At 45.7% G+C, this 22983-nt stretch overlaps 1 protein-coding gene across 5 annotated transcripts in view; it reads right to left on the reverse strand.

Annotated features, from left to right (window-relative positions):
• LOC110500892 (VPS10 domain-containing receptor SorCS2) overlaps nt 1-22983 on the reverse strand; it is a 421840-nt gene that overhangs the window by 55082 nt on the left and 343775 nt on the right. For all 5 annotated transcript variants that reach the window (XM_090214886.1, XM_036958237.2, XM_036958238.2 and 2 more), the window contains exons 4-7: nt 21451-21615; nt 19405-19478; nt 15954-16018; nt 13741-13859 (exon numbers count right to left, since the gene is read on the reverse strand). In XM_090214886.1, coding sequence (XP_090071012.1) covers nt 13741-13859; nt 15954-16018; nt 19405-19478; nt 21451-21615 — 423 coding nt within the window. The remainder of the gene's footprint in view (nt 1-13740; nt 13860-15953; nt 16019-19404; nt 19479-21450; nt 21616-22983) is intronic.

Raw genomic sequence — 22983 nt, forward strand, 5'->3', positions numbered from 1 at the left:
CTGACAGTGAAGGTGAACAGGTGGTCACGTGTCAGGTGACAGAGGAATGGATGAGACTGAGGCAGGAATTCCTTTAACCATAAAGAGGTATATTTACTGGGTAGTGTGGATTCACGGACGCACAGAACTTCTGGATCAGATGGAGTTAAGGAAGAGAAAGCAGCGAGATCAGGCGATGGCAATTTTGTCCTTTTGTGGAGTTGAGATCTGTCGGACATTTCCACCTGACCTAATTAAAGCGCCCCTGGCCCAGCTGAGTAAATGGCAATGAATTAAAGGATTATTCCACCAACTCCATGGGCCTTTTCTACAGTAATAGTGGCAATTGACTGAGTGTCATGTACTGTCATGTTGTCTTGTCTCTGTCCTTTCCCTTCACCCTGTCTCCCTCTGCTGGTCGTGTTAGGTTACCTTTTCTCCCCCGCTTTCCCCCAGCTGTCCCTTGTCTCCTCTAACTACCCATTCACCCCGTTCCCCACCTGTTCCCTTTTTCCCTCTGATTAGGTCCCTATATCTCTCTCTGTTTCTGCTCCTGTCCTTGTCGGATTCTTGTTTGTTTGTGTCATTCATGCCTGAACCAGACTGCCGTCATGTTTGCTGTAACCTTGTCCTGTCCTGTCGGAATCTGCCGGTCCATCTGAGCCTACCTATGTTTGGTAATTAAAGAAGCTCTGTTTAAGTTGATTCGCTTTTGGGTCCTCATTCACGCACCGTAACAGAAGAATCCGACCAAGAATGGACCCAGCGACTTCGGATCCGCTCCACTCAGCCGTCGAGATCCAGGGAGCGATGCTAGGCAGACACAAGCAGGAATTGTCTGCTGCTCGACATGCCGTTGAGACCCTGGCCACCCAAGTCTCCAACCTCACAGAACAGGTTCACCATCTCCGCCTCGATCCACCGGCCACTTCCAGGGCTTTCGAATCTCCGGAGCCCAGAATCAATAACCCGCCGTGTTACTCTGGGGAGCCCACTGAATGCCGCTCGTTCCTCACCCAGTGTGATATTGTGTTTTCTCTCCAGCCCAACACTTACTCCAGGAGCACTGCTCGTGTCGCCTACGTCATATCTCTCCTTATTGGACGGGCTCGTGAGTGGGGCACGGCAATCTGGGAGGCAAGGGCTGAGTGTACTAACCAGTATCAAGACTTTAAGGAGGAGATGATACGGGTTTTTGATCGATCTGTTTTTGGGGAGGAGGCTTCCAGGGCCCTGTCTTCCCTATGTCAAGGCAATCGATCCATAACAGACTACTCTATTGAGTTTCGCACTCTTGCTGTCTCCAGTGGCTGGAACGAGCCGGCCTTGCTCGCTCGTCTTCTGGAGGGTTTCCGCGCAGAGGTAAAGGATGAGATTCTCTCCCGGGAGGTTCCTTCCAGCGTGGATTCCTTGATTGAACTCGCTATTCGCATTGAGCGACGGGTTGATCTTCGTCACCGAGCTCGTGGAAAGGAGCTCGCGCTCTCCGTCGCCTCCCTCTCCGCATCACTACCATCTTCCTCTGCCGGCTCGGGTGCTGAGCCCATGCAGCTGGGAGGTATCCGCATCTCGACTAAGGAGAGGGAACGGAGAATCACCAACCGCCTCTGTCTCTATTGCGGTGCCGCTGGTCATTTTGTCACTTCATGTCCAGTAAAAGGCCAGAGCTCGTCAGTAAGCGGAGGGCTACTGGTGAGCGCTACTACTCCTGTCTCTCCTTCAAGATCCTGCACTACCTTGTCGGTCCATCTACGCTGGACCGGTTCGTCAGCTTCCTGCAGTGCCTTAATAGACTCTGGGGCGGAGGGCTGTTTTATGGACGAGACCTGGGCTCGGGAACATGACATTCCTCTCAGACAGTTAAAGGAGCCCACGGCCTTGTTCGCCCTGGATGGTAGTCCTCTCCCCAGGATTCAGCGTGAGACGCTACCTTTAACCCTCACTGTTTCTGGTAATCATAGTGAAACCATTTCTTTTTTAATTTTTCGTTCACCTTTTACACCTGTTGTTTTGGGCCATCCCTGGCTAGTTTGTCATAATCCTTCCATTAATTGGTCTAGTAATTCTATCCTCTCCTGGAACGTCTCTTGTCATGTGAAATGTTTAATGTCTGCTATCCCTCCTGTTTCCTCTGTCTCTTCTTCACAGGAGGAGCCTGGTGATTTGACAGGGGTGCCGGAGGAATATCACGATCTGCGCACGGTGTTCAGTCGGTCCAGGGCCACCTCTCTTCCTCCACACCGGTCGTATGATTGTAGTATTGATCTCCTTCCGGGAACCACCCCCCCCCGGGGTAGACTATACTCTCTGTCGGCTCCCGAACGTAAGGCTCTCGAGGATTATTTGTCTGTAGCTCTTGACGCCGGTACCATAGTCCCCTCCTCCTCTCCCGCCGGAGCGGGGGTTTTTTTTGTCAAGAAGAAGGACGGGTCTCTGCGCCCCTGCATAGATTATCGAGGGCTGAATGACATAACAGTGAAGAATCGTTATCCGCTTCCTCTTATGTCTTCAGCCTTCGAGATCCTGCAGGGAGCCAGGTTTTTCACTAAGTTGGACCTTCGTAACGCTTACCATCTCGTGCGCATCAGGGAGGGGGACGAGTGGAAGACGGCGTTTAACACTCCGTTAGGGCACTTTGAATACCGGGTTCTTCCTTTCGGCCTCGCTAACGCTCCAGCTGTCTTTCAGGCATTAGTCAATGATGTCCTGAGAGACATGCTGAACATCTTTGTTTTCGTTTACCTTGACGATATCCTGATTTTTTCACCGTCACTCCAGATTCATGTTCAGCACGTTCGACGTGTCCTCCAGCGCCTTTTAGAGAATTGTCTTTTTGTGAAGGCTGAGAAGTGCACTTTTCATGCCTCCTCCGTCACATTTCTCGGTTCTGTTATTTCCGCTGAAGGCATTAAGATGGACCCCGCTAAGGTCCAAGCTGTCATTGATTGGCCCGTCCCTAAGTCACGCGTCGAGCTGCAGCGCTTTCTCGGCTTCGCAAACTTCTATCGTCGTTTCATCCGTAATTTCGGTCAGGTGGCAGCTCCTCTCACAGCCCTTACTTCTGTCAAGACGTGCTTTAAGTGGTCCGTTTCCGCCCAGGGAGCTTTTGATCTCCTCAAGAATCGTTTTACATCCGCTCCTATCCTTGTTACACCTGACGTCTCTAGACAGTTCGTTGTCGAGGTTGACGCGTCAGAGGTGGGAGTGGGAGCCATCCTTTCTCAGCGCTCCCTCTCTGACGACAAGGTCCACCCATGCGCGTATTTTTCTCATCGCCTGTCGCCGTCGGAACGTAACTATGATGTGGGTAACCGCGAACTGCTCGCCATCCGGTTAGCCCTAGGCGAATGGCGACAGTGGTTGGAGGGGGCGACCGTTCCTTTTGTCGTTTGGACTGACCATAGGAACCTTGAGTACATCCGTTCTGCCAAACGACTTAATGCGCGTCAGGCGCGTTGGGCGCTGTTTTTCGCTCGTTTCGAGTTCGTGATTTCTTATCGTCCGGGCTCTAAGAACACCAAGCCTGATGCTTTGTCTCGTCTCTTCAGTTCTTCAGTAGCCTCCACTGACCCTGAGGGGATTCTCCCTGAGGGGCGTGTTGTCGGGTTGACTGTCTGGGGAATTGAGAGGCAGGTAAAGCAAGCACTCACTCAAACTCCGTCGCCGCGCGCTTGTCCTAGGAACCTTCTTTTCGTTCCCGTTCCTACTCGTCTGGCCGTTCTTCAGTGGGCTCACTCTGCCAAGTTAGCCGGCCACCCTGGCGTTCGGGGTACGCTTGCTTCCATTCGCCAGCGTTTCTGGTGGCCCACCCGGGAGCATGACACGCGTCGTTTCGTGGCTGCTTGTTCGGTCTGCGCGCAGACTAAGTCCGGTAACTCTCCTCCTGCCGGCCGTCTCAGGCCGCTTCCTATTCCCTCTCGACCGTGGTCTCACATCGCCTTAGATTTTGTCACCGGACTGCCTTCGTCAGCGGGGAAGACTGTTATTCTTACGGTTGTCGATAGGTTCTCTAAGGCGGCTCATTTCATTCCCCTTGCTAAGCTTCCTTCTGCTAAAGAGACGGCACAAATCATCATTGAGAATGTTTTCAGAATTCATGGCCTTCCGTCAGACGTCGTTTCGGACAGAGGTCCGCAATTCACGTCTCAATTTTGGAGGGAGTTTTGCCGTTTGATTGGGGCTTCCGTCAGTCTCTCTTCCGGCTTTCACCCCCAGTCTAACGGTCAAGCAGAACGGGCCAATCAGACTATTGGTCGCATCTTACGCAGTCTTTCTTTTCGCAACCCTGCGTCTTGGTCAGAACAGCTCCCCTGGGCAGAATACGCCCACAACTCGCTTCCTTCGTCTGCGACCGGGCTATCTCCTTTTCAGAGTAGCCTCGGGTACCAGCCTCCGTTGTTCTCATCTCAGTTCGCCGAGTCCAGCGTCCCCTCCGCTCAGGCTTTTGTCCAACGTTGCGAGCGCACCTGGAAGAGGGTCAGGTCTGCACTTTGCCGTTATAGGGCGCAGACTGTGAGAGCTGCTAATAAGCGTAGAACGAAGAGCCCTAGATATTGTCGCGGTCAGAGAGTTTGGCTCTCCACTCAGAACCTTCCCCTTAAGACGGCTTCTCGCAAGTTGACCCCGCGGTTCATTGGTCCATTCCGTATCTCTCAGGTCATTAATCCTGTCGCAGTGCGACTTCTTCTTCCGCGATATCTTCGTCGCGTCCACCCGGTCTTCCATGTCTCCTGTGTTAAGCCCGTTCTTCGCGCCCCCGCTCGTCTCCCCCCCCCCCCCCCCCATCCTTGTCGAGGGCGCACCTATCTACAGGGTCCGTAAGATCTTGGACATGCGTCCTCGGGGCCGTGGTCATCAGTACCTAGTTGACTGGGAGGGGTACGGTCCTGAGGAGAGGAGTTGGGTTCCCTCTCGGGACGTGCTGGACCGTGCGCTGATTGATGATTTCCTCCGTTGCCGCCAGGTTTCCTCCTCGAGTGCGCCAGGAGGCGCTCGGTGAGTGGGGGGGTACTGTCATGTACTGTCATGTTGTCTTGTCTCTGTCCTTTCCCTTCACCCTGTCTCCCTCTGCTGGTCGTGTTAGGTTACCTTTTCTCCCCCGCTTTCCCCCAGCTGTCCCTTGTCTCCTCTAACTACCCATTCACCCCGTTCCCCACCTGTTCCCTTTTTCCCTCTGATTAGGTCCCTATATCTCTCTCTGTTTCTGCTCCTGTCCTTGTCGGATTCTTGTTTGTTTGTGTCATTCATGCCTGAACCAGACTGCCGTCATGTTTGCTGTAACCTTGTCCTGTCCTGTCGGAATCTGCCGGTCCATCTGAGCCTACCTATGTTTGGTAATTAAAGAAGCTCTGTTTAAGTTGATTCGCTTTTGGGTCCTCATTCACGCACCGTAACACTGAGAGTCAGCTCTCTTTTTAGCTCGGTATGCCAAGTACTTTCCTGGCTTATAGCCATGTTCATATAGCTTTTGCCTGACAAATCTAATTTTCTTTTCAGCGTCCTGTGTTAGGAGAGTCCAACGTTGATCTAAGGACTGATATTTCCTTTAATAGGGCAGGAGTGGGCGTTTTAATGTAGTCCTTCTCTTTAGTTCCTAATTCACCCTCTAACATTTTTGGCTTTTCACGCTTTTCCCGTCTCTTAGTAGCTGTGTATAACATAATCAGACCCTTGGCGTACGCTTTACAGGTTTCCCAAAGGAGCGAGGGGTTATCTGTTGATTGAGAGTTAATAGAGAAAAATGCTTTAAACTCTGTAATAAAATATGATGTGAATGTATGGTCTTTAAGAATGGTTGTATTCAACCTCCAACGTCTTGACCGATTGAATGCCCCGTTGAGTTTTATGTCCAGGGTCACCTCCGCATGATCAGATATGACTATGCTTCCCATCCTAGTAGATAAAACAGACTGCAAAGACGTCCTGGGCATAAAAAAGTAATATATTGTAGTCTGACATCCATGAGGTGCAGAGAAAAAAGTGAACTCTCTGTTGGAGGAATGAAAAGTTCTCCAGACATCCGCATACCCCAGATCATCACAAATAGCTTTAAGTGACTTAGCTTGAGGAGAGAGTGAAGCTATACCGCTGGGAAACCTATCAATAAGGAGGTTCAACAAGCAGTTAAAATCTCCTCCAACCACTGCAGTGTCCAAGTTTAATTCTGAAAAGTCTAGAAAAACCTTAGTGAGGAAATCAGGGGGGTGAGCAGGGGGGTGAGCAGGGGGGTGGGCAGGGAGGAAGTAAATATTCATTATGGAAATGTTCTGCCCTTGTAAAGTACTATTAATTATAACAAAGCGACCACATTTATATTTCACACAATTCAAGACCTTAAGTGGTAAGTTATTTTTCACAAGAAATGCTACACCTCTATTTCTGGATGTAAAGGATGAGAAAAACACTTGACCAAACCCCCCTGTAATTTCAGATGCTCCTTATCATCCAAATGAGTTTCTTGCAACAGGGCGATATCAATATACAGTGCCTTGCGAAAGTATTCGGCCCCCTTGAACTTTGCGACCTTTTGCCACATTTCAGGCTTCAAACATAAAGATATAAAACTGTATTTTTTTTGTGAAGAATCAACAACAAGTGTGACACAATCATGAAGTGGAACGACATTTATTGGATATTTCAAACTTTTTTTAACAAATCAAAAACTGAAAAATTGGGCGTGCAAAATTATTCAGCCCCTTTACTTTCAGTGCAGCAAACTCTCTCCAGAAGTTCAGTGAGGATCTCTGAATGATCTAATGTTGACCTAAATGACTAATGATGATAAATACAATCCACCTGTGTGTAATCAAGTCTCCGTATAAATGCACCTGCACTGTGATAGTCTCAGAGGTCCGTCAAAAGCGCAGAGAGCATCATGAAGAACAAGGAACACACCAGGCAGGTCCGAGATACTGTTGTGAAGAAGTTTAAAGCCGGATTTGGATACAAAAAGATTTCCCAAGCTTTAAACATCCCAAGGAGCACTGTGCAAGCGATAATATTGAAATGGAAGGAGTATCAGACCACTGCAAATCTACCAAGACCTGGCCGTCCCTCTAAACTTTCAGCTCATACAAGGAGAAGACTGATCAGAGATGCAGCCAAGAGGCCCATGATCACTCTGGATGAACTGCAGAGATCTACAGCTGAGGTGGGAGACTCTGTCCATAGGACAACAATCAGTCGTATATTGCACAAATCTGGCCTTTATGGAAGAGTGGCAAGAAGAAAGCCATTTCTTAAAGATATCCATCAAAAGTGTAGTTTAAAGTTTGCCACAAGCCACCTGGGAGACACACCAAACATGTGGAAGAAGGTGCTCTGGTCAGATGAAACCAAAATTGAACTTTTTGGCAACAATGCAAAACGTTATGTTTGGCGTAAAAGCAACACAGCTGAACACACCATCCCCACTGTCAAACATGGTGGTGGCAGCATCATGGTTTGGGCCTGCTTTTCTTCAGCAGGGACAGGGAAGATGGTTAAAATTGATGGGAAGATGGATGGAGCCAAATACAGGACCATTCTGGAAGAAAACCTGATGGAGTCTGCAAAAGACCTGAGACTGGGACGGAGATTTGTCTTCCAACAAGACAATGATCCAAAACATAAAGCAAAATCTACAATGGAATCTTTAGAAAATAAACATATCCAGGTGTTAGAATGGCCAAGTCCAGACCTGAATCCAATCGAGAATCTGTGGAAAGAACTGAAAACTGCTGTTCACAAATGCTCTCCATCCAACCTCACTGAGCTCGAGCTGTTTTGCAAGGAGGAATGGGAAAAAATGTCAGTCTCTCGATGTGCAAAACTGATAGAGACATACCCCAAGCGACTTACAGCTGTAATTGCAGCAAAAGGTGGCGCTACAAAGTATTAACTTAAGGGGGCTGAACAATTTTGCACGCCCAATTTGTCAGTTTTTGGTTTGTTAAAAAAGTTTGAAATATCCAATAAATGTCGTTCCACTTCATGATTGTGTCCCACTTGTTGTTGATTCTTCACAAAAAAATACAGTTTTATATCTTTATGTTTGAAGCCTGAAATGTGTCAAAAGGTCGCAAAGTTCAAGGGGGCCGAATACTTTCGCAAGGCACTGTATATATATATTTTTAAAAGACAGTACCTTCTTCCTTTTAATAGGGTTATGGCTCCCTCTAATGTTCCATGTACATACAAGCAGTCTGTTACCTGCCATTTTACTTTGACCATTCAATATCCAGACTGAATCCAACTGTAGAAGTGGGGTGGTACCTTTTTCCATGTGTTGAACTCTCTTCTATCTCACCGAGCATAAACAAACGATATGAACCCTGAACTCGAACTATACTAAACCCAAAAATGAAACCTGTAAAGATCCAAAAGCGGGTTTTCCCACTAGCTAACATGCAGGGGATTTCAACTCTCCAATGTAGACTCTTAAGTCCGCATTTTGCACTCAATAGCCTCATCCTTTATAAATATGGAAATGAAAATCAATAGAAGGAGATTGAGGCTCTTCCACCTAAAACCAAGCTTGGGCACCAATATGGATTCACACATATCTCAGCCTGAGCTATAGAGGCAGTTACTTTAGCAAGAAAAATAATAAAGATACGAATATTACTGAGACGGATTATGTGAGAACTCACATTCATGATCAGATTCAAATGAAACTAAAAAAGTTATCCAATGCTGCGGAGGTGCAGCGTGAAGTTATTTACCCGAGAGAGTCAATAAACGCAGCAGCCTCTTCAGGTGTGTAGAGTTTTTCAGGCGATCCGTTGACCATAATCTTCAATGTGGCCGGGTACAACAGTGCGTAGTCCATCTTCATTCTCTTGAGTCGAGCCTTCGCCTCATCAAACACTTTGCCTCTTCGTACAACCGCTGTGGAATAATTATTGAAGAATGAGACCTTTGGACCTTTACATTGACTACCGTCAGAACCGATGTTTCTAGCCGCGTCCATGACGCGCTGCTTGTCGGTGAAGTTGTGGAACTTTATAACCACTGGCCGTGGGCGCTGGTTGGGACCGGGTATTGGTGCATGAGAACGATGGGCTCTGTCCAGCTTCACACGACCAGCCTTAGTGTCCATTTGTAGGTAGCCAGGGATCCATTCCTCAAAATTGTTTACTGAACGTGTCCCTTCAGAATTATCCGGGAGTCCCACAACACGAATATTGTATCTGCGTCCTTGATTATCCAAGTCGTCAATGTGCTCCGCCATTTCGCGCACCTGTTTCTCAAGTGCTTTTATCTTAGTGTCCATAGATGTAGTTGAAGTTTCCACTGTAGCAATTCTTCCTTCTGCCTCATCAACACGTTTCACAACCCTCTGTAGTTCAGTTGAATGGCCTGCTATTACTTCCAAGACTGTTCTTATCTTAACATTGGTCACTTTAATAATGTTATCAGTCATCTTTTGAATCACCAGGTCCATTGTGCCTGCATCCGCAATGTTGTTAGCTTCGCTAACGTTAGCTAGCTCCTCCTGCACATCTACAGGGATGGTGGATTTGGTCGAGTTCTTAGTAGTTTTGTTGAGCATGTTGTCAGAGATTGTTGAGAAATAGCCGTCAAGACTCATTGTAGGATAACTTATTTAGCCAATTCTACCACTTTTTCAACCTAGGAGATTAATGTAAAAATATAAATTTATGAATGCCACGGGAGCTCGCTGAAACACAGTGTTCTCTCTACGGCGTCATTTTGTCCCCCCCTTCTATGATTTTCTATTTCTATGTTTTGGCTGGGTATGGTTCTCAACCAGGGACAGCTGTCTATCGTTGTCTCTGATTGGGAACCATACTTAGGTACCCTTTTTCCCACCCGTGTTTGTGGGAAGTTAACTTTGTATGATGGCACATAGCCTTAAGCTTCACGGTGTATTTTGTATTGTTTATTGTTTTGACGCCGTCATTTCGAATTAAAGAGAAAATGTACGCTCACCACGCTGCACCTTGGTCCAGTTCTTTTAACGGCCGTGACAGAACTTCCCACCACCAAAGGACCAAGCAGTGTGGTAAAAAGGACTCCTGGACATGGGAGGAGATCCTGGATGGTAAGGGACCCTGGAGGCAGGCTGGGGAGTATTGCCGTCCACGGGAGAAACTGGAGGCAGCTAAGGCGGAGCGGCAACATTATGAGGGAACACGGCTGGCAAGGAAGCCCGAGAGGCAGCCCCCAAAAAATTGTTTTGGGGAAACACGGGGAGTTTGGCAGAGTCAGGTTGGAGACCTGAGCCAACTCCCTGTGCTTACCGTGGCGAGCATGTGACTGGTCAGGCCCCGTGCTATGGGTGATCTCAGCCGAGCATTCACAGGCCGGTGTGCTCGGTGCATTTGCCGGGTGGAAGTGGGCATCCAGCCAGAACGGGTGGTGCCAGCTCTGCGCTCGAGGCCACCAGTGTGTCTCCACGGCCCAGTGTATCCGGTGCCTCGGCCAAGGAAGAGGCCTCCTGTATGTCTCCCCAGCCTGGTGAGTCCTGTGCCTGCTCCCAGAGCTAGGTCTCCTGTGTGTCTCCCCAGCCTGGTGAGTGCTGTGCCTGCGCCCAGCCCGGAGCCTCCAGAGACGGCCTCCAGCCCGGAGCCTCCAGAGACGGCCTCCAGCCCGGAGCCTCCAGACGGCCTCCAGCCCGGAGCCTCCAGAGACGGCCTCCAGCCCGGAGCCTCCAGAGACGGCCTCCAGTCCGGAGCCTCCAGCGACGTTCTCCAGTCCGGAGCCCCCAGTGACGGCCTCCAGTCCGGAGCCCGCAGCGACGGCCTCCAGTCCGGGGCCCGCAACGAGGGTCCCCAGTCCGGGGTCGGCGGCGAGGGTCCCCACACCAGAGGTGCCACCAAAGTGGGGTGAGCCAACGGTGGAGCGGGGTCTGCGTCCCGCACCTGAGCCGCCATCACGGATAGATGCCCACCCAGACCCTCCCCTATAGGTTTAGGTTTTGCGGCCGGAGTCCGCACCTTTTGGGGGGGCAGTACTGTCACGCCCTGACCTTAGAGATCCTTTTTATGTCTCTATTTTGGTTTGGTCAGGGCGTGAGTTGGGGTGGGCATTCTATGTTTTGTGTTTCTATGATTTTCTATTTCTATGTTTTGGCTGGGTATGGTTCTCAATCAGGGACAGCTGTCTATCGTTGTCTCTGATTGGGAACCATACTTAGGTACCCTTTTTCCCACCTGTGTTTGTGGGAAGTTAACTTTGTATGATGGCACATAGCCTTAAGCTTCACGGTGTGTTTTGTATTGTTTATTGTTTTGACGCCGTCATTTCGAATAAAAGAGATAAAAGCTCACTACGCTGCACCTTGGTCCAGTTCTTTTAACGGCCGTGACAGTGTCTACTACTAGAGATACTACTGTTGCTACTACTATAACTACTACTACAGTATAACTACTATTATAGCTACTATTATTGTTACTATTATAGATAATACTATACCTACTACTATAGATACAATTATAGATACTACTATAGATTATGCTATAGCTACTACTAAGGTTACTACTATATATACTACTATAGCAACTACTATAGATACTATTATAGCTACTATTATAGCTACTATTGCTACTACTATAGATACTAATATAGATACTACTATAGCTGTTATTATATATGTATACTATTATACATACTACTATAGATACTCCTATAGCTGCTATTATATATACTACTATATATACCACTATAGATACTACTATAGATACTACTATAGATACTCCTATAGCTGCCATTATATATACCACTATAGATACTACTATAGATACTATTATACATACTACTATAGATACTACTATAGATACTACTATAGATACTACTATAGATACTCCTATAGCTGCTATTATATATACTACTATATATACCACTATAGATACTACTATAGATACTACTATAGATACTACTGTAGATACTACTATAGATACTACTATAGATACTCCTATAGCTGCCATTATATATACTACTATATATACCACTATAGATACTACTATAGATACTACTATAGATACTACTATATATACCACTATAGATACTACTATAGATACTACTATAGATACTCCTATAGCTGCTATTATATATACTACTATAGATACTACTATAGATACTACTATAGATACTACTATAGATACTCCTATAGCTGCTATTATATATACTACTATATATACCACTATAGATACTACTATAGATACTACTATATATACCACTATAGATACTACTATAGATACTACTATAGATACTACTATAGATACTACTATAGATACTACTATATATACCACTATAGATACTACTATAGATACTACTATAGATACTACTATATATACTACTATAGATACTACTATAGATACTCCTATAGCTGCTATTATATATACTACTATATATACCACTATAGATACTACTATAGATACTACTATATATACCACTATAGATACTACTATAGATACTACTATATATACCACTATAGATACTACTATAGATACTACTATATATGCTACTATAGATACTACTATAAATACTACTATAGATACTACTATAGATACTACTATATATACCACTATAGATACTACTATAGATACTACTATATATACTACTATAGATACTACTATAGACACTACTATAGATACTCCTATAGCTGCTATTATATATACTACTATATATACCACTATAGATACTACTATAGATACTATTATAGCTGTTATTATATATGTATACTATTATACATACTACTATAGATACTCCTATAGCTGCCATTATATATACTACTATATATACCACTATAGATACTACTATAGACACTACTATAGATACTATTATAGCTACTATTATAGCTACTATTGCTACTACTATAGATACTACTATAGATACTACTATAGCTTTTATTATATATGTATACTATTATACATACTACTATAGATACTCCTATAGCTGCTATTATATATACTACTATATATACCACTATAGATACTACTATAGATACTACTATAGATACTACTATAGATACTACTATAGATACTACTATAGATACTCCTATAGCTGCTATTATATATACTACTATATATACCACTATAGATACTACTATAGATACTACTATAGATACTCCTATAGCTGCTATTATATATACTACTATATATACCACTATAGATACTACTATAGATACTACTATAGATACTACTATAGATACTACTATATATACTACTATAGATACTACTATAGATACTACTATAGATACTACTATATATACCACAATAGACACTACTATAGATACTATTATAGCTGTTATTATAGCTACTATTTCAGTATAGCTACTATTATAGCTATTAAGCCCACTAGTGACAATGGGAGCTCCATCATATGACGTGTAATGTCCTTACAAACAACCATTCCTTAATAAGCAAGCGTTCATTAACATTCCTTCATATATGAATGCCAAAGTGTGTAGATTAAGAGAGGGACATTTCAATCATGAGGATGTCATTAGGATTTTATGCAGTGGTACATATGGTTGATTTTTATCTCAGATGTTTCTGTATGTATTTTGTGTTTTGTTTCTGATTTGTCTATGAGACGTGTCTGAAACGTTGTTCCCCCCCTGCTGCTGTCTTGGACCAGGTCTCTCATGAAAAATAAATGTTATGACAATAACACTAACCTGGATAAACACAGGTTGTATAAAATCAAGCAAGCTTCCAATACCATTGTGTCTATACCATTGTGGCACATTATAACCAAACAATCGTGAAGACATATCACAAATACAAAGGGGTTTTATAATAAATGTGTCTTTACCTTGACAAATATGTAGTCGTCCTGGACTGAGAGAGAGTTGTGGTCAATCTTCCCCAGGAACTGAGCCGTTACGGTCTTGTCTGAGCAGTTCTGGATCAGACAGGTTACATACAGGTACCCTGGGGAGAGAGAATTAAGGGTGCAGTTGTTAGAGCCCCACCCCCAGAATACACATTATTGTAGGGGACAATGTACAAATGTTTTTTAGAAATATATTTAATTGCGTAAATGTATTTATTGGTTTAATTTCATTTTGATAAGACATAAAAATCCAATGAATTGAAGGATATTTGTTGATGTAAAACGCTAAATGTACCAATTTTAAGGTTGTTTCGTTAGATATGGTGTGGGGTGGGGTTACGCTGAACCGTACTGAATTTCACACACAGCATCTGCATCAGCAACAACTGTAGTGGCAAGAGTCGTCAGGGAGATGACAAGCTAGCGATGTTGCCATGGGTGGGCCTTGGAAGGGCATAAGCCCACCCACTGGGGAGCCAGGCCCAGCCAATCAGTATGGGGTTTTCCCCACAAAAGTGTTTTATTACAGACATAAATACTTCTCAGCACCCCAAGGAGGCTGACAAGGACTTGGGGAAAAATGTGCAGCTGGAAAGTAAAACGAAAGTAAAAAATGAGGAAAATAATAGTTTTGGCCCTACAGACATCGATTACCACATGAATTATGTGGACAGTGTGAAAGCCTGGTTGATGGAACGTGGAGATGTTTTAATAGAGTTAAACCAGGTTAACCTGTTTATGTGAGTCTGTGTAGACCTGTTTGTTGTGTTGCTTTGTGTATCTGGATGTGTGACTAGACGACAGTGTGTCCATGTGTCTGCATTAGTGGCCTCGCCACGCTCCACATCAATCTCCCTAACGACACACACACAGACCCTGCCAGCCTCATCCATCAACCCTCCACCCCTACCTCCCATCTACCCCCTCATCACTCACCATCCCTGGGCATAGACCCTAGGCAAGTCCCAGGCTTGTGTGCTGGCCTTAGGCCTCTCTCTCGGGCTCAGGTAGATTGTGTGACCAGGCCACCAGGCCACCATCCGTCCCCCCTGGTACCTGCCATCGTTTAACCTTGACAGGACCCAGGGTGACGGGGGGCGCAGGGGGAACAGCTTGGCCTGGCATGCCTGGTCGCCCAGGCCCCTCTAGCCCATCCGTCTGGAAGTGGGAGCTGCCGTGCAATGGAGAGGTGGGGGGAGGGTGGGGGGGAGAAGGACCATGTGGCTCTGCCTAGCCCAGGGAAGAGCTCTCCTGCCTGGGCAGCTGGGCCAGACAGACAGCCTCTCTGGTTCTCTGAAAAAAACACGGCCCAGGCTTGTTCCAGATGACAGGTTCCAGACTCTAAGCTGCATGTTCAGTTCCCCATCAGAAAGTATAGACACACCTATGGGATTTGGAAGTTGTTTCTCATTTTTTGGGGGGGAAGATGATTTGTTTTAAGTGACTTCATATCAGGGGAGATGTGTTGTGTAACAAACAAGGCATTAACATGTTCTCTCCTTCATTTGTCCTTCCTCTCCTTCTTTCCCTGTCTTCCAGTGTCAGTCTGTTTTATTCTCCTGGTCTACTCTGTGGAATGATGGGTTGTCAAAGTGTACCGAGCGGGAAGACATGGCTCAGCATTTTAAAGCAAACACACATGCATTCTATCATAGGCATGCAGACACACACACACACACGCACACTCCTTCTACACCCTCCACTCTACACACTCCTATTACCCCCTTGGTGGGTAGTGCAGAGCTAACCTGGCTGGCTGCTGATATGACAATCCACTCTGACTGGGGACCTGGGCACTGAATTCCCCCTGACTCCCCTCTGACTTCTTCCTGACTCCCCCCTGACTCCACCATGACCTCACTAGAAGGTCAACCCATCACCCCCTTTATTACCGGAGTCTACACTGAGGTTTCAGAGGCAGATGAGGGACAGGCCAATAGGAGGAGAAGGAGAGGGATCGAGAGAGAAAGGTTATTGGTGCCTGTGGGAGTGGAACAGACAGTAGACTTGTCTTGAATGGAGAGGAGGAAAATGAGAGATGGGTAGTTGAGGGTGGCAATGTGTGTTCAGGGGATACTAGAGGAAGTAGGTGTACTCATTTTGTAATAGTGTATAGTCAGTGAGGAAGTGGGTAAGGATAGAGTTCACAGAAAGTCCAGACATGCGTGCACACTGAAAGAACAGCACAGTACCTCCACTTGTGTCCTGCATCTCCATATGCACCAAGTCAGGGTCCACATCTACACCAGCCACAGACCTGAGACAGAGGAAGCTAGAATTCAAGTTGAAAGTTGGAACAACAGAACTTATCTTCTTGTGCACTTCACCCGCCCTTCCCCCTCTCTCTTTCCCCCCTCTCTCTCTTTCCCCCTCTCTCTCCCTCCTCTCTCTTTTCTCCCTCTCTCTCTCTTTCCCCGCTCCCACCCCCACCTCTCTCTACTCCCCACCTCTCTCTCTCTTCCCACCACTCTCTCCCCCCCTCTCCCCATCTCTCTTTCCCCGCCCCCCCTCTCTCCCCACCTCTCTCTCTCTTCCCAGCTCTCTCTCTCTTCCCCTCTCTCTCTCTCTCCCCCCCTCTCACCCCCCTCTCTCTCTCTCCCCCCCCTCTCCCCCCTCTCTCTTTCCCCGCTCTCTCTCACCCCCCTCTCTCTTTCCCCGCTCTCTCTCACCCCCTCTCTCTCTGCACCCCTCTCTCTCTGCCCCCTCTCCCACCTCTCTCTCTCTCTCCCCCCCCTCTCCCCCCTCTCTCTTTCCCCGCTCTCTCTCACCCCCCTCTTTCCCCGCTCTCTCTCACCCCCTCTCTCTCTGCTCCCCTCTCTCTCTGCACCCCTCTCTCTCTGCCCCCTCTCCCCCCTCTCTCCCGCCACTCTCCCTCTTCCCTTTACCACTTTCTCTCTGATTAGAAGTCAGTAGTGAAGTCTGTGAAATCTCCTCAGCTCTTTAAAGATATATGTTAAATATATAAAACCTCCATTACGGTCCGTATAAAGAGCCTGTATGTGCAATTACTGTAGCAGGTTGTGGAAGAGAGGGAGAGAAGGTGGTAGGGAAAGAGGAAAGGAGGGAGGGAGGGAGAGAGAGAGAACACAACTCCTTTTTGTATTCTATCAAACGTCTGCCATAATATCAGTATTCTACTCACATAGTTTGGCATTCTCTGAGATGTTCTTTCTGTCTGCTCATGGCCATCAACACCACACGAGCCACAAGTTCACGAAACCCGTAACCAGTTCACCTCGGTTCTATTTCCTGGGATAGCCACTAGCCAGTAACAACCTCTAAACCCAACTCTGAATAAGTAGAGAAACAGAGTTGTATAAAGCCTCAGTGTCTGTGGCATACATCTTGTTGGACGGACCACCCCGTCAGATAGTAGCTGACTAGCTCTTTCAAGTGAACTTGATTTATCAGGATTGGCTTCCAGACCATTCTTCTCTTCCACAGGGAGAACAAGGCTATTACAGGCCTAACAATCAGCTAATGCTGGCCTATCGGAAAGCATGGATGCTTTGACAGGCTTTTTAAGGCCCAGGAGTTTTCCCTGTCAGCGCATGTGGTCAGAAAGCACTCTCAGCCCTAGTGTGTTCTAGTTAGAGAAAAATCAAATCTTGACCCTACGACTGGAGCAGGAACAACTAGGCCCTAGACATATAACTACTGTGTCTCTGTTAGCATTTTACGCCTCACTACATACTGGATATTATTGTATTGTTCAGAGAGTCACTGGCAAAAACAAATGGTGATGGTTTTATTAGTAGTCAGTGGTTGGGTTGACACATGTGCTCTGTGGATTATGTACAATGGCTTGCAAAAGTATACACCCCCCCCCTGGAATTTTTCCAATTTCGTTGCCTTACAACCTGGAATTAAAATATATTTTGGGGGGGTTTGTATCGTTTGATTTACACGACATGCCTAACACTTTGAAGAAGCAAAATATGTTTTATTGTGAAACAAACAAGAAATAATACAAAATAAACATAAAACTTTGTAGAGACACATTTCACAGCAATTACAGCTGCAAGTCGCTATAAGCTTGGCACATCTAGCCACTGGGATTGTGGACATTCTTCAAGGAAAAACAGCTCCAGCTCCTTCAAGTTGGATGCGTTCTGCTGGTGTACAGCCATCTTTAAGTCATACCACAGATTCTCAATTGGATTGAGTTCTGGGCTTTGACTAGGCCACTTAAATGTTTCCCCTTAAACCACTCGAGTGTTGCTTTAGCAGTATGCTTAGGTGTCATGGTCCTGCTGGAAGATGAACCTCCGTCCCAGTCTCAAATCTCTGGAAAACTGAACCAGGTTTCCCTCAAGAATTTCCCTGTATTTAGCACCATCCATCATTCCATCCATCATTCCATCATTCCTTAAATTCTGTCCAGTTTCCCAGTCCCTGCCGATGAAAAACATGATGCTGCCACCACCATGCTTCACTGTGGGGATGGTGTTCTCGGGGTGATGAGAGGTGTTGGGTTTGCGCCAGACATTTTCCGTGATACCCAAAAATATCAATTTTAGTCTCATCTGACCAGAGTACCTTCTTCCATATGTTTGGGGAGTCTCCCAAATGCCTTTTGGCAAACACCAAACGTGTTTATATGTCCATTACATGAATTCCAAATAAAAATCCATTTCAATTACAGGTTGTAATGCAAAAAGAAATATAGAAAAATGAATACTTTTGCAAGGCACTGTTGATCTCTTATTTTCTCCATCTACTGCCAATGTATACATCATAAATAATACCCTTTGAGATGGGATCCATATGTTCAAATGCAATGCATTGGGAAGTGTGAGGAAATTGCCTCTAAGGCCAAATCTAAAATCAGTTTGACATCTTAACTATTAGTGGTCAAAGGTCTGGATTTGGTTGTGTAATCTGATCCTAGATCTGTTATCAGACACAACTTGACACAGAAAGCAGGTTAGGAATAGCCTATCTAGACCCATAGTGAGAAGTACATTTTTGGGGGGCAAGTCAGTTAAGAACAAATTCTTATTTACAATGAGAGACAACACTGGGTCAACTGTGCACTGCCTTATAAGATTCCCAGTCATGGCCAGATGTGATTTGAACCAGGCACTGCAGTGATGCCTCTTGCACTGAGATGCAGTGCCTTAGACCGCTGCGCCACTCAGGAGCCCTGGAGTGTTTGTAACGCTCTAGCTTGGGATGATTTGTGCATTGGGTTTGGACAGATAAATCAAGGATGTCCCGGTTTCAACACAACTGGCTTCATAACCACTGATCTGGAACCAGCTGATAACTCAGACCTGTCCAGGTCTCAACACTTCTGGCTTCATAACCACTGATCTGGAACCAGCTGATAACTCAGACCTGTCCAGGTCTCAACACTACTGGCTTCATAACCACTGATCTGGAACCAGCCATTGTGAAGCCGATCATTTCTCTGAGAGAAGAAAACAGCAGGTAGTCTCGATATATGACCTTCTGCTCAGAACTGGAGAGAGGGAGGAGGGAGGAGGGAGGGAGGAGGGAGGGAGGGAGGGATGGAGAGAAAATGGATGCAGAAGGGGAGATCTAAAACTCACAGCTATATTTTATGTTGTAAAGGCAGAGTTACTGAACGGCAAATAAAGCAAGTTAGATTATAAGGACAGATTTGCGATCAGAATTTACCAGAATATTCTGCCCTTGGTTACTCGTTCCTGCATTAGAGTCCACTTCCGGCCCAAATCCATGGACACGTAGAGCTGTGAAATAAAAACATCCAACCTATCAAACAACAGTTGTTTACTCAGTAGAAATGTCATGAATTGATATGAAAAAAAAACAGATAAACAGGATTTGTATGGAGGTGAACTGGATGGTTGTCGTAGATTTTCATGTCCGTGTTGGTGATTGTGTCATCCCTGTACGTCCCTCTGTGTGTGTAGCGAATGGGGAGGTTGTGTGTAGTAGAGCGTACAGTCCAGTAAGTCAAGCAAGTGAATTTTACGGTTCACCTACACCAGGCCAACCTCTATTCATCTTAGTAGGCCATTCCATGTGAGTGAATTTGTGTGTGTGTGTGTGTGTGTGTGTGTGTGTGTGTGTGTGTGTGTGTGTGTGTAAGTGTGGTTGTAAGTGTGTGTGTGTGTCTGTGTGGTTGTGTGTTTGTTGTGTGTGCATGTGCACCATTGATCGGCTTTATAATGAAAATGTATAGATTTTTCTCACAAGGTATCCCAGAAGACATATGAAAAGAACAAAAATGATTTCACCCCTGAGCCTGTACACATTCCCTTACTGCCACACACACACACGCACACACACACTCACACGCACGCGCACGCACACGCACACACACACACAGTGTATTGTAAGTGTACATGCACTTACATTACGCTTACAAAACACAGAATCTCTCACTGAATTCCAGAGAGCCCCATTTATTCATTTTGAGCAAACATAATACAACTAGATGGCCAGAACCTCGTTAAATCAAACCTGACCATCACAACATTCTCAAAGAATAACCTTGATAGGAATCTCATGGAGTGATCTCAAAAAACTATCTTTCCCTATAAACATATTAATATGAAATGATTTTTTTTGCACTGTTAAATGATTTTTGACTCTCCATCTGTAGCCTGGCCACATGGAGTAGATTAAAACCTAATTGAATTTCATGTTTAATTAATTGTTAATTATTAAAGTGGAGTTCCCTCCATATGCTGTTGCTACTGTGACTGTCTGAGTTATCGGAGAAGAGATCGAAGAGACAGAACATGCAGAGATGTCCCCAGACACTGGTCTGAGGACACTTTTGCACTTTCCTCTCATAACGGCTATGGTTGGGATCCAGGGAAGGTAAAACTGATCCTAAATCTGTGCCTTAGGGAAATTCTCTTTACCCACCTACTCCCTCTTTTCAGCAATGTAAACTAGAATAATATGTAGTCATTGCACCAACTATGAATAAAAAAAGCCATTCTGTAAATAAAACAACAGTATGCTATTAAATGCTTTCTTTGCTGGGGGAAGGCTATCTTATCCAGTTCATTCATTATGCAGCCAGGTCACCAGTGATACAAGTCAGTATTCGACGTCCATCGGGAGATGCGGTGGAAACTGTCCACTAGGGGCAACGTTGTGCGCTGTTACCTACGTTTGGGGTTTTTGCTAGGGCATTGTAGACTGGAATGGCGGATAGGCATCTGATTCACAAAGGTTGCAAGTTCAAATCCAGCAAAAGAAAGTTGTTTTTGAGATGTTTGCTTTAAGACTGTTCCAAACCTAAACCTTTACCGTAACCATTTGGAGTTAATGCCTAACTTTAAGCTTTCAGACTTACTGCGTAAACTTAACTCTAACATGACAAATTCTGAGTTAATGCCTAAACGTAACCTTAAACACTTTGAAATTTGCAACAATGTCGAAATGTGAAGTTTGAGAAACATGGATGAACGTCTAATTCTGACGTGAGATTGTGAGATCTAGTTGGAATCAAGCAACACAGTGAAAGGAAACTCCTGCTATGAGTTGGTCTTTGTTGTAGACCTGTTGTCATAAAATGCTCAGGTTGGTAGTAAGTGGCTGTATTTATTAGAAATAGCTTTTGATCGACTGTTTTGCCGCTGAACGATGGTGATTTTGTTCAGGGCAATCTCCTCATAAAAAAAACAACAGACGTCTAAGTCTGGAACAATCGGACTGTGACGTGGTTGTTTGATGGTGACCCACCTTGCCCTCCTTGCAGTAAGCCAGCACCTTGTCCTCCTCCTTAGGGTGGAAGAGGAGGGTCTCAGCAGTGAAGGAGAGGGGCTGGCGCTGGAAAGAGGAGCCCTCGTCTGTACTGATGAACAGCAACTGGTCCCGCTCGTTAATGGACGAACTCACCAGGATCACCTGACAGGGGAGAGAGGTCAGAGGTCAGAAGGTATATACGGATAAGGGATGTGTAATGTGGTAATATCTGAATGAGGAGTAGTGTAGTTGATGAGTTGAAATGATTTAGTTCTGTCAGCAGTTTTATTGTAGTTGTAGAGACACCCCCCCCCCCCCCCCCCCCCCCCCCTGCCACACCCACACCCACACACACACACACACACACACACACACACACACACCGTACTCCCAATCAGGGCCATTATCAAGGCCACCAGAACATTTCATCACCGTGGTTTACCTCTTACTCAGTAGAGACACCATATTGATTATCTAATATTCCCTTTTATAGCTCATAAATGGAACAAATTGTAGTGGGGAACTCTGAGTTTACCATCTCACCAATCACCATTAAGTGTTGGACAGGATAACCATCAATAGTGCTGAGCTATGATCAACACCAACTTATTAGCCAATCGTATTGTTCAAAATTCTGTTATCTGCAACACTCAGTCATGAGCAAACCGTCCAAAGAGGAGAAAGATGGGGCAAACTGTATACACTGAATGTGTGGCATGTTTAATTGCACAAGTTATCTTACTTACTCTCTCCTCCTCTCTCTTCCTCTCTCCTCCTCTCTCATATATCTCCTCCTCTCTCATCTCTCATCTCTCTCCTCCTCTCTCATCTCTCTCCTCCTCTCTCATCTCTCACTCCCTCTCTCCTCCTCTCTCTTTTTCTTGTTCTCTCTCTATCTCCCTTTCTCTTCCTCTCTCTCTCCCTCTCTCCCTCTCGCTCCACATTGCTATTGCTATGCCCCTCATACCTTAAGTATTACTCTGGGCTGTGTGGTTGTGTGTAAGCGTTTTGTGTGTGTGTCTGTGTGTCTGTGTGTCTGTGTGTCTGTGTCTGTGTCTGTGTGTGTGTGTGTGTGTCTGTGTGTGTGTCTGTGTCTGTGTCTGTGTGTGTGTGTGTGTGTCTGTGTGTGTGTGTGTGTGTGTGTGTGTGTGTGTGTGTGTGTCTGTGTCTGTGTCTGTGTCTGTGTGTGTGTGTGTGTGTGTGTGTGTGTGTGTGTGTGTGTGTGTGTGTGTGTGTGTGTGTGTGTGTGTGTAAGGGATGGATGAGCGAGCCAGGTCTAAGCTGGCTTCTATGGAGAGCCACGGTCAATTAACAACCCCTAGCCTGCCTGTTTGTTCTGCCTGCATACAGCTGCCATGCCGCCTGTGGAGAGATGGGGAGAAGAGGCACTGCGGAGGGACGGAGGGAGGAATGGAAAGCATGAATACGGAGGAAAAGTAATTAGGAGCTCAGGCTGGCAAGTGAGATTTTTAGTTTCAGGAGGATCGTGAGTGTGTGCTGGTTTTGTCCTAAAAAAAAACACATATTCGC

This window comes from Oncorhynchus mykiss, chromosome 21 (genome assembly GCF_057628025.1).
Source record: "Oncorhynchus mykiss isolate SJ-2025 chromosome 21, ASM5762802v1, whole genome shotgun sequence".
In the NCBI taxonomy this organism is placed as follows: Eukaryota; Metazoa; Chordata; class Actinopteri; order Salmoniformes; family Salmonidae; genus Oncorhynchus; species Oncorhynchus mykiss.